The sequence below is a fragment of the Macaca mulatta genome, chromosome 20, assembly GCF_049350105.2.
Source record: "Macaca mulatta isolate MMU2019108-1 chromosome 20, T2T-MMU8v2.0, whole genome shotgun sequence".
NCBI lineage: Eukaryota > Metazoa > Chordata > Mammalia > Primates > Cercopithecidae > Macaca > Macaca mulatta.
Window position 1 is genome coordinate 65,147,807 of NC_133425.1, and position 12,035 is coordinate 65,159,841.

At 44.5% G+C, this 12,035-nt stretch overlaps 1 protein-coding gene across 1 annotated transcript in view; it reads left to right on the forward strand.

Moving 5' to 3' along the window:
• CYB5B (cytochrome b5 type B) overlaps nucleotides 1-10,906 on the forward strand; it is a 112,961-nt gene extending 102,055 nt beyond the window's left edge. The window contains exon 4 of the mRNA XM_077983717.1: nucleotides 10,663-10,906. Coding sequence (XP_077839843.1) covers nucleotides 10,663-10,761 — 99 coding nt within the window. The 3' untranslated portion in view covers nucleotides 10,762-10,906. The remainder of the gene's footprint in view (nucleotides 1-10,662) is intronic.
• The last annotated feature ends 1,129 nt before the right edge of the window (nucleotides 10,907-12,035 follow it).

Consider the following 12,035-nt stretch of genomic DNA (forward strand, 5'->3'; position numbering starts at 1 on the left):
GCCAGGTCCACCCCCTGTGAAGTTGTTCTTTGATGAGATGATGCATATTAAGTGAACTATAAACTTTTAAGAGCACATTCCATACCCACTCAAAAACATTAGGAATCATTCCCTTTGGGAAAGCTGGTAGGCTTAAGGTGGTAGAGCATGCTGCCAGCCTAGAGGGGCCCCCGTTAGTATTTCCTCTCACCACTAGTCTGAATTCTTGCAAGGGAGCCAAAATTAGAAAGAGAAGTTTGTGTTTTATTAATACCTTTAGCCCTTACAGCTTAGGTGTCTTTGGCTGCTTTGAACATAGTGGCGGGAAGACAGGATCACATCGCCGTTCCCAGCAGGAGGTTTTTTCCTGTCAAATCTGAATTCAGATCCCATCTCTGCTGCTTCTCCACTGAATGATGTGGGAGGGCAGGCCACTGAACCTCTCCTGCTCTCAGATTTCCCCTCTAGGATGAGGCTAATGAGTGTAAGTCATGGGGCTATTATAAAGATTAAAAATGAGATGGCCGGAGCAGTGATGTATCTGTAATCCCAGCTCTTAATACTTGAGAGGCTGAGGTGAGAGGATTGCTTGAACCCAGGAGTTTCAGGCTACAGTGAGCTATTATGGCACAACTGCACTCCAGTTTGGGACACAGAGTAAGACCCTATTGCCAAAAAAAAGAAAGAGAGAGAGAGAGAGAGAGGCCGGGCAGGTTGGCTCATGCCTGTAATCCAAGCACTTTGGGAGGCTGAGGCAGGTGGATCACCTGAGGTCAGGAGTTTGAGACCAGTCTGGCCAACATGGTGAAACCCCGTTTCTACTAAAAATACAAAAAAATCAGCTGGGCATGGTGGTGGGTGCCTGTTGTCCTAGCTACTCAGGAGGTTGAGGCAGGAGAATCACTTGAACCCAGGAGGCGAAGGTTGCAGTGAGCCGAGATCGTGCCACTACACTCCAGCCTGGGTGACAGAGCAAGACACCGTCTCAAAAAAAAAAAAAAAAAAAAAAAAAAAAGGAAGAGAAGTAATGGAAATGATACCGTCAAACTGCAAGCAACCCAAATGTCCAAATGTCCAAATATCCTTCAATGGATACGAAGGTAAACAAATGGTGGCACATCCAAATAATGGAATACAACTCGCCAATAATGAGAAATAGACTATTAACATGCAGGATGTATGCAACAACAACAGAGATGAATCGCAAATGCACTCTGCCAAGTGAGAAAAGCAAGACACAAAAGAGTGCATATTTTTTGTGGAATGATGTATGATTCCATTTATGAGACATTCTAGAAAACATAAAGCTAGAAGCACAGAGAACATACCAATGGTTGCTAGGGGTTGGGGGTGGCACTAGAGGGGACTGCAAAGGGGCATCAAAGAATTTGGTGGTGGGGGTGGTAGAAGCCTTTTTTATCTTTTTTTTTTTTTTTTGAGATGGAGTCTCACTCTGTTGCCCAGGCTGGAATGCAGTGGCGTGATCTTGGTTGACTGTAACCTCCACCTCCCGGGTTCAAGCAATTCTCCTACATCAGCCTCCCGAATAGCTGGGATTACAGGTGTGCACCGCCACGCCTGGCTAAGTTTTGTGTTTTTAGTAGAGATGGGGTTTCACCATGTTGGTCAGGCTGGTCTCAAACTCCTGGCCTCAAGTGATCCACCCTCCTCTGCCTCCCAAAGTGCTGGGATTACAGGCGTATGAGCCACCACGCTGGGCCCTTTTGCATCTTAATCATAGTAATGGCTGTGAGACCATATGCATTTGTGACAACTTGCAGAACTGCCCACTAAAAAGGATACATTTTACTGTATGTACATTATGCCTCATTAAACCTAACATTAAAAATGCAAAAGCTAAAAAAACTGGGGCCTAGTTAATGGCCCCAGAAAGAAAATACCTATAGATTCCTTTTTTTTTTTTTTTTTTTTTGAGACACAGTTTCGCTCTTGTTGCCCACACTGGAGTGCAGTGGTGCAATCTTGGCTCACAGCAACCTCTGCCTCCCAGGTTCAAGCAATTCTCCTGCCGCAGCCTCCCGAGTAGCTGGGATTACAGGCATGTGCCACCATGCTTGGCTAATTTTGTATTTTTAGTAGAGCTGGGCTTTCTCCATATTGGTCAGGCTGGTCTTGAACTCCCGACCTCAGGTGATCTGCCCGCCTCGGCCTCCCAAAGTGCTGAGATTACAGGTGTGAGCCACTGTGCCCGGCCAGATTCCTTTTCATTCAAGTGTTTATAGCAATGTGTTCTTCCCTGTAGCATTTTCACTTTTGTAAAAAGAGCCTGCGACTTTTGTATAAAAAGAAGGGTGGTGGTGTGTGCATGTGTGCGTTTATTGTATATGCATAAAGAAACTCTGGAAATATACAAAGAAACTAATAACATTAGAGACCGTGGGAGTGGGATAAGAGTTAGGGAGAAGGAGGACCTGGCAAGAGAAAGAGAAAGAAAATTGTGTGTGCGTGTATGTAATGTATATAATTTTTGAACCATGTGAACAGATTACCTATAAAAACATTAAATTACCAAAAAATCAAAAGGTTGAAAAGAAAGGGAAATGCTTCATCCCTAGGCGTGACTCTCCACTGGAGGAATCTGTAGTGGGTGGGATTCTTGTGGCAGCCACATCACATGAGCATCTCTTCCTTGGCCTTGGCCCCACCCACCTGGCTTAGTAAACTGGAAGCAAGACCGGGCTCCTGAGCAGATGGCCAGGGTGGCTCGTGGTCCGGTTCAACAGAGAGTAGCACTGAGCACACTCCCTTTCTTCCCCGGACATCTCCCCAGTGTGTCTGCCAGTGGTAGACCTTCCTTTTAGTCTTTCACCCCACAATTGGAATAAGACTTCGCATTGCAGATTTTCACTGAAGGAGTAATGATGAGCCTAAATTCATGCTTTGTTGTAAATGTCTGATACCAGATTCTTAGACTCTTTCCCAGAGACCTGTTTGTTAAGAGAGTGACCAGACCTTATGAGGGTCTCAAGCACCTGAAATCTAGGGCAATGGTGGCTTGGAAGACACAAGCTTCCCAGTCTTGGCCAGGCATGGAATCCCAGCACTTTAGGAGGCCGAGGAGGGCAGATCACGAGGTCAGGAGATGGAGACCATCCTGGCTAACACGGTGAAACCCCGTCTCTACTAAAAATACAAAATAATTAGCTGGGCGTTGTGGCAGGCACCTGTAGTCCCAGCTACTCGGGAGGGTGAGGCAGGAGAACCCTGAACTCGGGAGGTGTGAACTCGGGAGGCAGAGCTTGCAGTGAGCCAAGATTGCGCCACTGCACTCCAGACTGGGTGACAGAGTGAGACTCCGTCTCAAAAAAAAAAAAAAATTACTTCTCAGTCTTGTTTGCGGCAGACCTAGATGAAAGTTCTAGAAACACATGCTTTGGAATCAGCCTGAACTTGAATCTCAGGACCCAGTCTGTTCCTAGCTGTGAGCCCTTGGCCAAGTATTTCACCTCTCTCTGTCTTGTTTTCTCATCTGTGAAATGGGAATGCTAATAACACCTTTGCCGGATGAGTTGACATGACAGTAAGAGGCGAGCTTGTGGGTGACCGCAGGCAGTGCCATGAATGACCCACTTTAGGTGCTGAGCACCCAGGAGCCCTTCTTAGTGCAATCTGCCTGGGCTGCCTTGAGACCACACATGTGATGCGGGGGTGAGGGGGGAAAGGGTAACAGAGAGGAGCAGTGACATGGAACAATCCCAAGAATGAAAGCAGGGCGGCGGGGCTGACTCACCAGATGACTCACTTCCTTGCCCAGGGATGTTCTGAGCATCCACGGAGCTGCTTCTCATAGTTCTCATACCCTTGGTTCCTTCTCTGTGGGGAAGGCAGGAGGAAGATGCCCGTCCCCGCCCAGAGCAGGGATCAGAATGTGGGACCTTCTCCGTCATACCCAGAACCATGGAGACGTCAAGTAGCTAGCACCCCATGTTTTAATTCACACAATAACAGTCCCCGTAAGATGTAATCTTTTTAAGGAAGAATAGTTTTTGTCCCAGGAGTACAGGAGAGATTCTAGACTCCCTTTGCCCTTTTCCAGATTATCACAGGGAGATCTGGACCCCATAGAAAATTTGAAAGTGCAGAAAAATGCAAAGAAGCAGAAAAAATCACCTATAATCCTATCGTTTAAACTGTATCACAGTGATGAGTTCGGTATTTTTCCATTCTATTTTTTTCTCTGTATTTTTTCATTATACAGTCAAGTTTCTGTTGTCTATATCAGCACTATTCAAAAGAAATAGGCAAACCACAGATGTGAACCATATATGTAATTTAAAGTGCTTCAGAAGCCTCATTAAATAAAAATAAAAACAGGTGAAATTGTATGTGTGTATACATATATATACATATATATATATATATTTTTTTTTTTTTTCTGAGATGGAGTGCAGGCTTGAGTGCAGTGGTGTGATCTTGGCTCACTGCAACCTTGGATCACTGCAACCTCTGCCTCCTGGGTTCAAGCGATTCTCCTGCCTCAGCCTCCTGAGTCACTGGGATTACAGGTGCCTGCCACCATGCCCGGCTAAATTTTTGTATTTTCAGTAGAGACGGGGTTTTGCCATGTTGGTCAGGCTGGTCTCTAACTCCTGACCTCAGGTGATCCGCCCGCCTTGGTCTCCCACAGTGCTGGGATTACAGGTGTGAACCACCACGCAATATATTTTATTTAACCAAATATATCAAAAGTATCATTTTATCATATAATCAATATAAACATTTAGCAATTTTTATGATTATTAAATTAAAAGGAGATATTTTACACACTTGCACATCTCAATTCAGAGCTAGCCACATTCAAGTGCTCAGTAGGCACATGAGGCTGGTGACTAACATGTTGAACAGTGCAAGCCTGTGCAACTCCTTTTTTTTTTGAGGCAAGGTCTTACTCTGTCACCCAGGATGGAGTGCAGTGATATGATTGTGGCTCACTGCAGCCTTGACCTTCTGGGCTCAAGTGATCCCCCGGCTTCAGCCTTCCAAGTAGCTGGACTACAGTTGTATGCTGCCATACTTGCCTAATTTCTTTTTCATTTTTTGTAGAGGTAGGGTCTCACTGTATTGTCCAGGCTGGTCTCAAACTCTGGCCTCAAGCAATTCTCCTTCCCACAGCTCTGGGATAATAGGCATGAGCCTTGCCTGGCAAGTTCATGCAATTTCTATCTTGCTTTTGTGTTTGCTTAAATTGCATCCTAAGTATTTCTCATATCAAAAAATATCTTTTAAAAAAACTTTTATGAGTTTCAATAATATGTATTTATAATCTAATATCAAAAGTAATATATTGGTTTGTGTTTTGGTTTGGTTTTTGTTTCTGGCCACTCAAGAACAATTCATGTTAGCTGTTTGATATAATTACTTCCCGACTAGTTTCTTGGCAGATAGTCACATTGAACAAAAATTGGATGCATGCAATATATACTGCTTTATAACCACCCTTTTCATTTAATGATACGTTGTAAACATACAATGTCAGAGTTACACATGAGCCTGTATCCAGAGCCAAGCAGTTCAAACACCTGTTCTCTTCTCAGCTGGGAGGGGTAGCATTTGCATCCCTGCTTCTCAAAAGTGGGAACTGAGGCTTAGAAAAGTAAAATGATTTTCATGATTATGAAGTTGAGATTCAACCCATGTCTTTTGATTTCATCTCCAGAGCCTTTCATTTTTACATATGGTCTCCTTCTGGAAGGAGGCAGGGAGGGGATCCAAGATATGCCAAAGAAGCAATTTACAAATTAACGTTTGGAGTAGGATTCTCAGTAAATTGGGACTGTCTCCATCCATAGTTTTGCCTAACAAGCTACATAATCACCCAGGTAAATCCTTTTCCCTCCTGCAACCACGTCTCTGCAAGGCTGCCATCTCCTTGTGGGACACTCCCTCCCCATTCCCACCACGAAAGGTAACTCTGTAACTTCCAAGAAAGAATCCTGATAGTCTAAGTCAGAGTTTATCCATCTCAGCACTATTGATATTTGAGCTACATAATTCTTTGTTTTAGGAGGTGTTCTGTGCATTGTCGGATGTTTACTATCCTGACCTCTTCCACTAGGTGCCCGAAGCACTCCTCCCCTGCCCCCCGCTAGCTGTGACATTCAAAAGTGTCTGCAGACGTTACCAAATGTCCCCTGCGGGGAACATCACCCCCCTCGGAGAATCACCCCTCTAAGTATTATCAGATGGAGGAAATGTTTCCTAACTCATTCATTTGATGCTACCCACAGACTAGATAGAACAATTACTTCTTTGTTTTTCTTTTTTTTGGGACAGAGTCTTGCTTTGTTGCCCAGGCTGGAGTGCAGTGGCGTGTCCTCAGCTCACTGCAACCTCCGCCTCCTGGGCTCAAGTGATTCCCTTGCCTCAGCCCCCCGAGTAGCTGGGATTGCAGGCGTGTGCCACCATGCCCAGCTATTTTTTTGTGTTTTTGGTAGAGATGGGGTTTCACCATGTTGTCCAGGCTGGTCTTCAACTCCTGACCTCAAGTGATAGCCCGCCTCTGCCTCCCAAAGTGGTGGGATTATAGGCGTGAGCCATTGTGCTGGCCAACAATGCTTTCTTATACAGACTGCATTGCTCAGAAAGATAGGAACGCTTTCTCTTCATCACTGAGTCTCCAGTATCTGCATATAATAAGCACTCAACAAATGTGTACACAATTAAGGACGCTAGTGATTTTTTTTAATCTTACATCAAGTTTTTCAAGACTAGCTAATTGCACACAAGACATATCCTATATGATGACACCCTTTAAAGAGCATTTCTATCTTTTCCTGGACTCCTTTTCTCCTGGTGCCCTGTGCTTTTCAGCTTCTGACACTCAATCTATGATTTTCTTATACCAAAGAGAATGATATGGCTAAGAATAGCAATTACATCCTTGAATGTCATATTACATTTGTATTGTGCACATATGCTGTATGCTAGATTGACAAATATTTCTATGAGGCAAAAGAAAGATGATTTTTTAACATTTGTATCATATGCCATCTTTTGAAGATACCATGATCATTTTCTAATTATGGGCATTTAAATTGTTTCCAATTTTTCCACTGTAAATAATACTACAAGCCAGGTGTGGTGGCTCACGCCTGTAATCCCAGCACTTTGGGAGGCCTAGGCGGGCAGATAAGTTGAGGTCAGGAGTTCGAGACCAGCCAAGGCCAACATGGTGAAACCCCATCTCTACTAAAAATACAAAAAGTAGCCGGGCATGGTGGTGCATGCCTGTAGTCCCAGCCACTCGGGAAGCTGAGGCAGGAGAATCACTTGAACCCGGGAGGTAGAAGTTGCAATGAGTGAGATTGAGCCACTGCACTCTAGCCTGTCTGATAGAGGAAGCCTCTGTCTCAAAAAAAAAGCAAAGGATTTGGTGTGGAATTTTTTTTTTTAGACAGAGTTTCACTCTTGTTGCCCAGGTTGGAGTGCAATGGTGTGATCTCGGCTCACTGCAACATCTGCATCCCGGGTTCAATCAATTCTCCTGCCTCAGCCTCTTGAGTACCTGGGATTACAGGCATGCGCCACCACACCCAGCTAATTTTTTGTATTTAGTAGAGAGGGAGTTTCACCATGTTGGTCAGGCTGTTTTCGAACTCCTAACCTCAGGTGATCTGCCCATCTTGGCCTCCCAAAGTATTGGGATTACAGTAGTGCACCGCTGCACCCAGTGGTATGGAATTGTTTCTTAGCTGGTTATGGAATGTGAATGGGCAAGATACCTCTCCTCTTTGGACTCAGTTTCCTCATCTGTGAAATGGGCATGATAATTGTACTGAACATTCCTCACAAAGTGATGTGAGGAATAAGTGAGAGCACAGACAAGTGCTTAATGCAGGACTTGGAACAGAGTGAAGGACAGTAAGACAGACTGTAGTTTCCTCCTTTCTAAGGTGCAAAACTTAGTTTGCCAGGCAATTTTTCCGAGCACCACTCTGCTATTGTATCCAAAGGTGATTTTTCTGTTGGGAAGGTCACACAAGGCTCAATATCCTGAACAGCCCAGAGGCCAGTGGTGAAAAACTCAGCATATTGTCCTGATTTCCTCCTATTCAGAGGCCCCTGCAAGTGGTGACTGGCTAGATGATTCACAGATCCCTCCCAGAAATTTCATTTCAACCTTAAATGTGTGAAAATTCCATTCCTAGCAAGTGGAGCACATTGCTTTGAGAAAGAGAGCTGAATGTATTTTGTTTTGAATCCTCTGCTATTGGTTCACACCAAAGGACCCCAAATGTGCACCCATCACCTGCAGAATGTGGGTTTGCTAGAACATATTATGAGATCTCATACTCCTGTGTTTCCTGATGTTTACAGAACACACCTCCCTTCGCATCCTTCACTGCTGACGACCTGAAACATCCTCAATCATACTCGTTATTTTCTTTTTCCTTTTCTTTTTTTTTTTTTTTTTTTTTTTTGAGACGGAGTCTTGCTCTGTTACCCAGGCTGGAGTGCAGTGGCCGGATCTCAGCTCACTGCAAGCTCCGCCTCCCGGGTTCCCGCCATTCTCCTGCTTCAGCCTCCTGAGTAGCTGGGGCTACAGGCGCCCGCCACCACGCCCGGCTAATTTTTTGTATTTTTTAGTAGAGACAGGGTTTCACCGTGTTAGCCAGGATGGTCTCGATCTCCTGACCTCGTGATCCGCCCGCCTCGGCCTCCCAAAGTGCTGGGATTACAGGCGTGATCCACCACGCCCAGCCACACTCGTTATTTTCTATAATGATCATGGCCATGGCCAGCATCACCTTCCTCTTGGCATAGGATAGAGGGAAAGAGGAGGGCTGGTGCTGTCCGTAGGGAGCCTTCATGCTCAGTAAAGGGTGGCACCTGTCCTTTAAGCAGGCACAGCCCCTGCCGGAGCATGTGGCTTGGAGAGCACAAATGGGCTCCCATGCATCCACTCCACAGCATGGGCTCCCACTCATCCACTCCACAGCTCTAGTGGACCCTGCGAACAGCGTGGCCTTTGGAGTTAGGTAGAGTCAGAGTCTGCTTTGAATCTAGTCCCTGACATTTATTATTTACTAGCTGTGGCTCTGGGCCAGGTATGTAACCTCTCTGAGCCTCAGTTTCCTCATTTGATTGTCATGCCCATTTCATATGATTGTATCATATGACTGTAGCTCATTGTTTAAATGAGATAGAATATTTTAAAACTCTCTCTATTTGAATAAACATGAAACACACACACTGAGCTATTAAAAGTGGTTGGAACTTAGGGGCAGAATCATAAGGCAGAAATAAAGAACTTTAATTCTTTTTTTTGGTGGTGGTTTCTTTAAACACTTCTGTTTTGTTTGAACTTGTTTTTATGCACATTTATTACTTCTTTTTTAAATGATATTTTTATTTTGAAATAATTTTAGATGTACAGAATAGATACAAAAATAGTGCAGAGATTCTGTATGTTCCTCACCCAGTTCCCACTAATGTGATCATCTTATATAACCATGGAACGCTTGTCAAAACTAAGAAGCCCATATTAGTTTATTACTGCTAATTAAACACCAGACTTTATTAGGATTTCACTGGTTTATCCACTAACATCCTTTTTATGCTCAGGATCCCCACATTGCATATAAATCAATATATATGTAAAATATAAATTAATATGTATATTATATTGTCTTCTGTTGTTCTCAAATGTAGGGGAAAGAGGAGATCAAGATGCTTGAGAATTACTCTGCCACAAATAACTGTGCAGTTTTGTTTTTGTTTATTTTTGTTTTGAGACAGAGTCTTGCTCTATTGCCAGGCTGGAGTGCAGTGGTGCGATCATAGCTCACTGCAGCCTCAGCTTCCTGGGCTTAAGTGATCCTCCTGCCTCAGCCTCCCAAAATGCTGGAATTACAGGCATGAGCTACCATGCCAAGGCAGCTGTACAGTTTTGAGCCAGATACTTCCTCTCTCTGGACCATAGTCTCCTCATCTATGAAAGAAGTGGGTACTGGCGGGCGCAGTAGCTCACGCCTATAATCCCAGCACTTTGGGAGGTCGAGGCGGGTGGATCACGAGGTCAGGAGATCCAGACCATCCCGGCTAACATGGTGAAACCCTGTCTCCACTAAAAATACAAAAAAGTAGCCAAGCATAGTGGCACACGCCAGTAGTCCCAGCTATTTGGGAGGCTGAGGCAGGAGAATTACTTGAATCTGAGAGGCAGAGGTTCCAATGAGCTGAGATTGTGCCACTGCACTCCAGCCTGGGCAACAGAGCGAGACTCCGTCTCAAAAAAAAAAAAAGTGGGTAGGGCAAGAGATCACTAAGCTCCCTCTTTCACAGTCCAATTCACAGTCCAAGCCCACTGATTTTAGGGAGAGACAAAATGAGGAAGTCACAGTAGGATGCAAAGTCATTTAAAACAGAATTCTCAAAACATTAAAATAGAGGCCCTAGCTCCAAGGAGTCCCTTTTGGCCTCATTAAGGAACAGTGAAAGATCTGATCACATCTTCCAACTGGGGACTCCTGAATCCCGTGACTACTGGGGATGGAGACATTTGCTCATCTCACAGGTCTCTTCCATTTCTCTCTACTAGGATTTATTGTGTTGTAAAAGGCCTGGTGTGAGGCAGAGGGAGATTTTATCCAAATCCTTTGAGAAATGAGAAAATGTGGTAAATCCTGATTCTCATTTTGCTCTATTGTTTATGACTTCCAGATCTCTCGTGAAGAAGACAGGATCCGCAGCTGGTCTCCATTTCGTACTAGCTGGTTTAGTCTTAAGTTCATGGCCGCTTGCCCAAGCTGTGCCAGCTGAGTGAGCTTTAGATAGCAGCATCTGAAATGGATAATTATGCATCAAAGCCAGCCTACCTTACCTCTCCTAAAGGAACCCGATGTCTCACTTCCTTTCTCTCTGATCATGGCATACACCTGTTTATACAGAAGCGTGTCCATGGCAGGTAAGTTCTGTCCATGTTTGGCTAAAAGAGGAGGCAACACTGTCACATCCCCAGGGAAGCTTTTCTCATCTATCCCTTAAAGATTAGGTCAGGCCCCTTGTTAAAGCTTTCAGAGAATCCCACACATCCCTAGCGCAGCAGTCAGCACACTTGTCATCATTTAAATAATTTGTTATAATTTGATTAATGTCTGTCTTTCCTTGTGGTTCTCATTAGGGACAATTTTGTCCCCGGGGAACATTTACAATGTCTAAAGATATCTTTGGTTGTCACAACTGGAGGGAGGCAGGGTGGAGGGATGTTTTTGGCATTTAGTGGATAGAGATCAGAGATTCTGCTAAACATTCTAAGATGTACAAGACTAGGCCAGGCACAGTGGCTCAGGCCTGTAATCCCAGCACTTTGGGAGGCCGAGGTGGGTGGATCACCTGAGGCCAGGAGTTCGAGACCAGCCTTGCCAACATGGTGAAACCCTGACTCTACTAAAAATACAGAAATCAGCTAGGCATAGTGGCATGTACCTGTAATTCCAGCTACTCAGGAGACCGAGGCAGAATAACTGCCTCAGTTCTTCTGCCAACTGTCTCCTGCAACCTGGGAGACAGAGGTTGCAGTGAGCCAAGATGGCACCATTGCACTCCAGCCTGGGCGACAAGGGAGAAACTCCATCTCAAAAAAAAAAAAAAAAAAAAAAAAAAAAGGAGAGAAAGAAAATAAAAGAAAAAATAGAATGTATAAGACATCCCCCAGAAGAAAGAATGAGCCATCCAAAATGTCCACAGTGTTGAGAAACCCTCCTGTGGATTGTACATTCCACAAGGAGAGGGATTTTGTCTTTTTGTTTGCCACTGAACCCAGTTCTCACACAGAGTCTGTGGCAGAAAAGGTATGTGGTGCATAGATGATGACTGACACCTGCCTATTCTGTCCTCTGGGCCTGGGATGGCATCAGATTACATTTTGTTTCCCAAGGGCTGAAACCAGGGCTTAACATATAGTAAACAAATGATTCCAAATGAATGAAGACTTTGTAAATGAATGAATGACTGAATGAATGAGTCCATCCATCCATTCATCCATCCATCCATTCATCCATGACTCAAATGGGCCCTCATGCCAAGAATACATC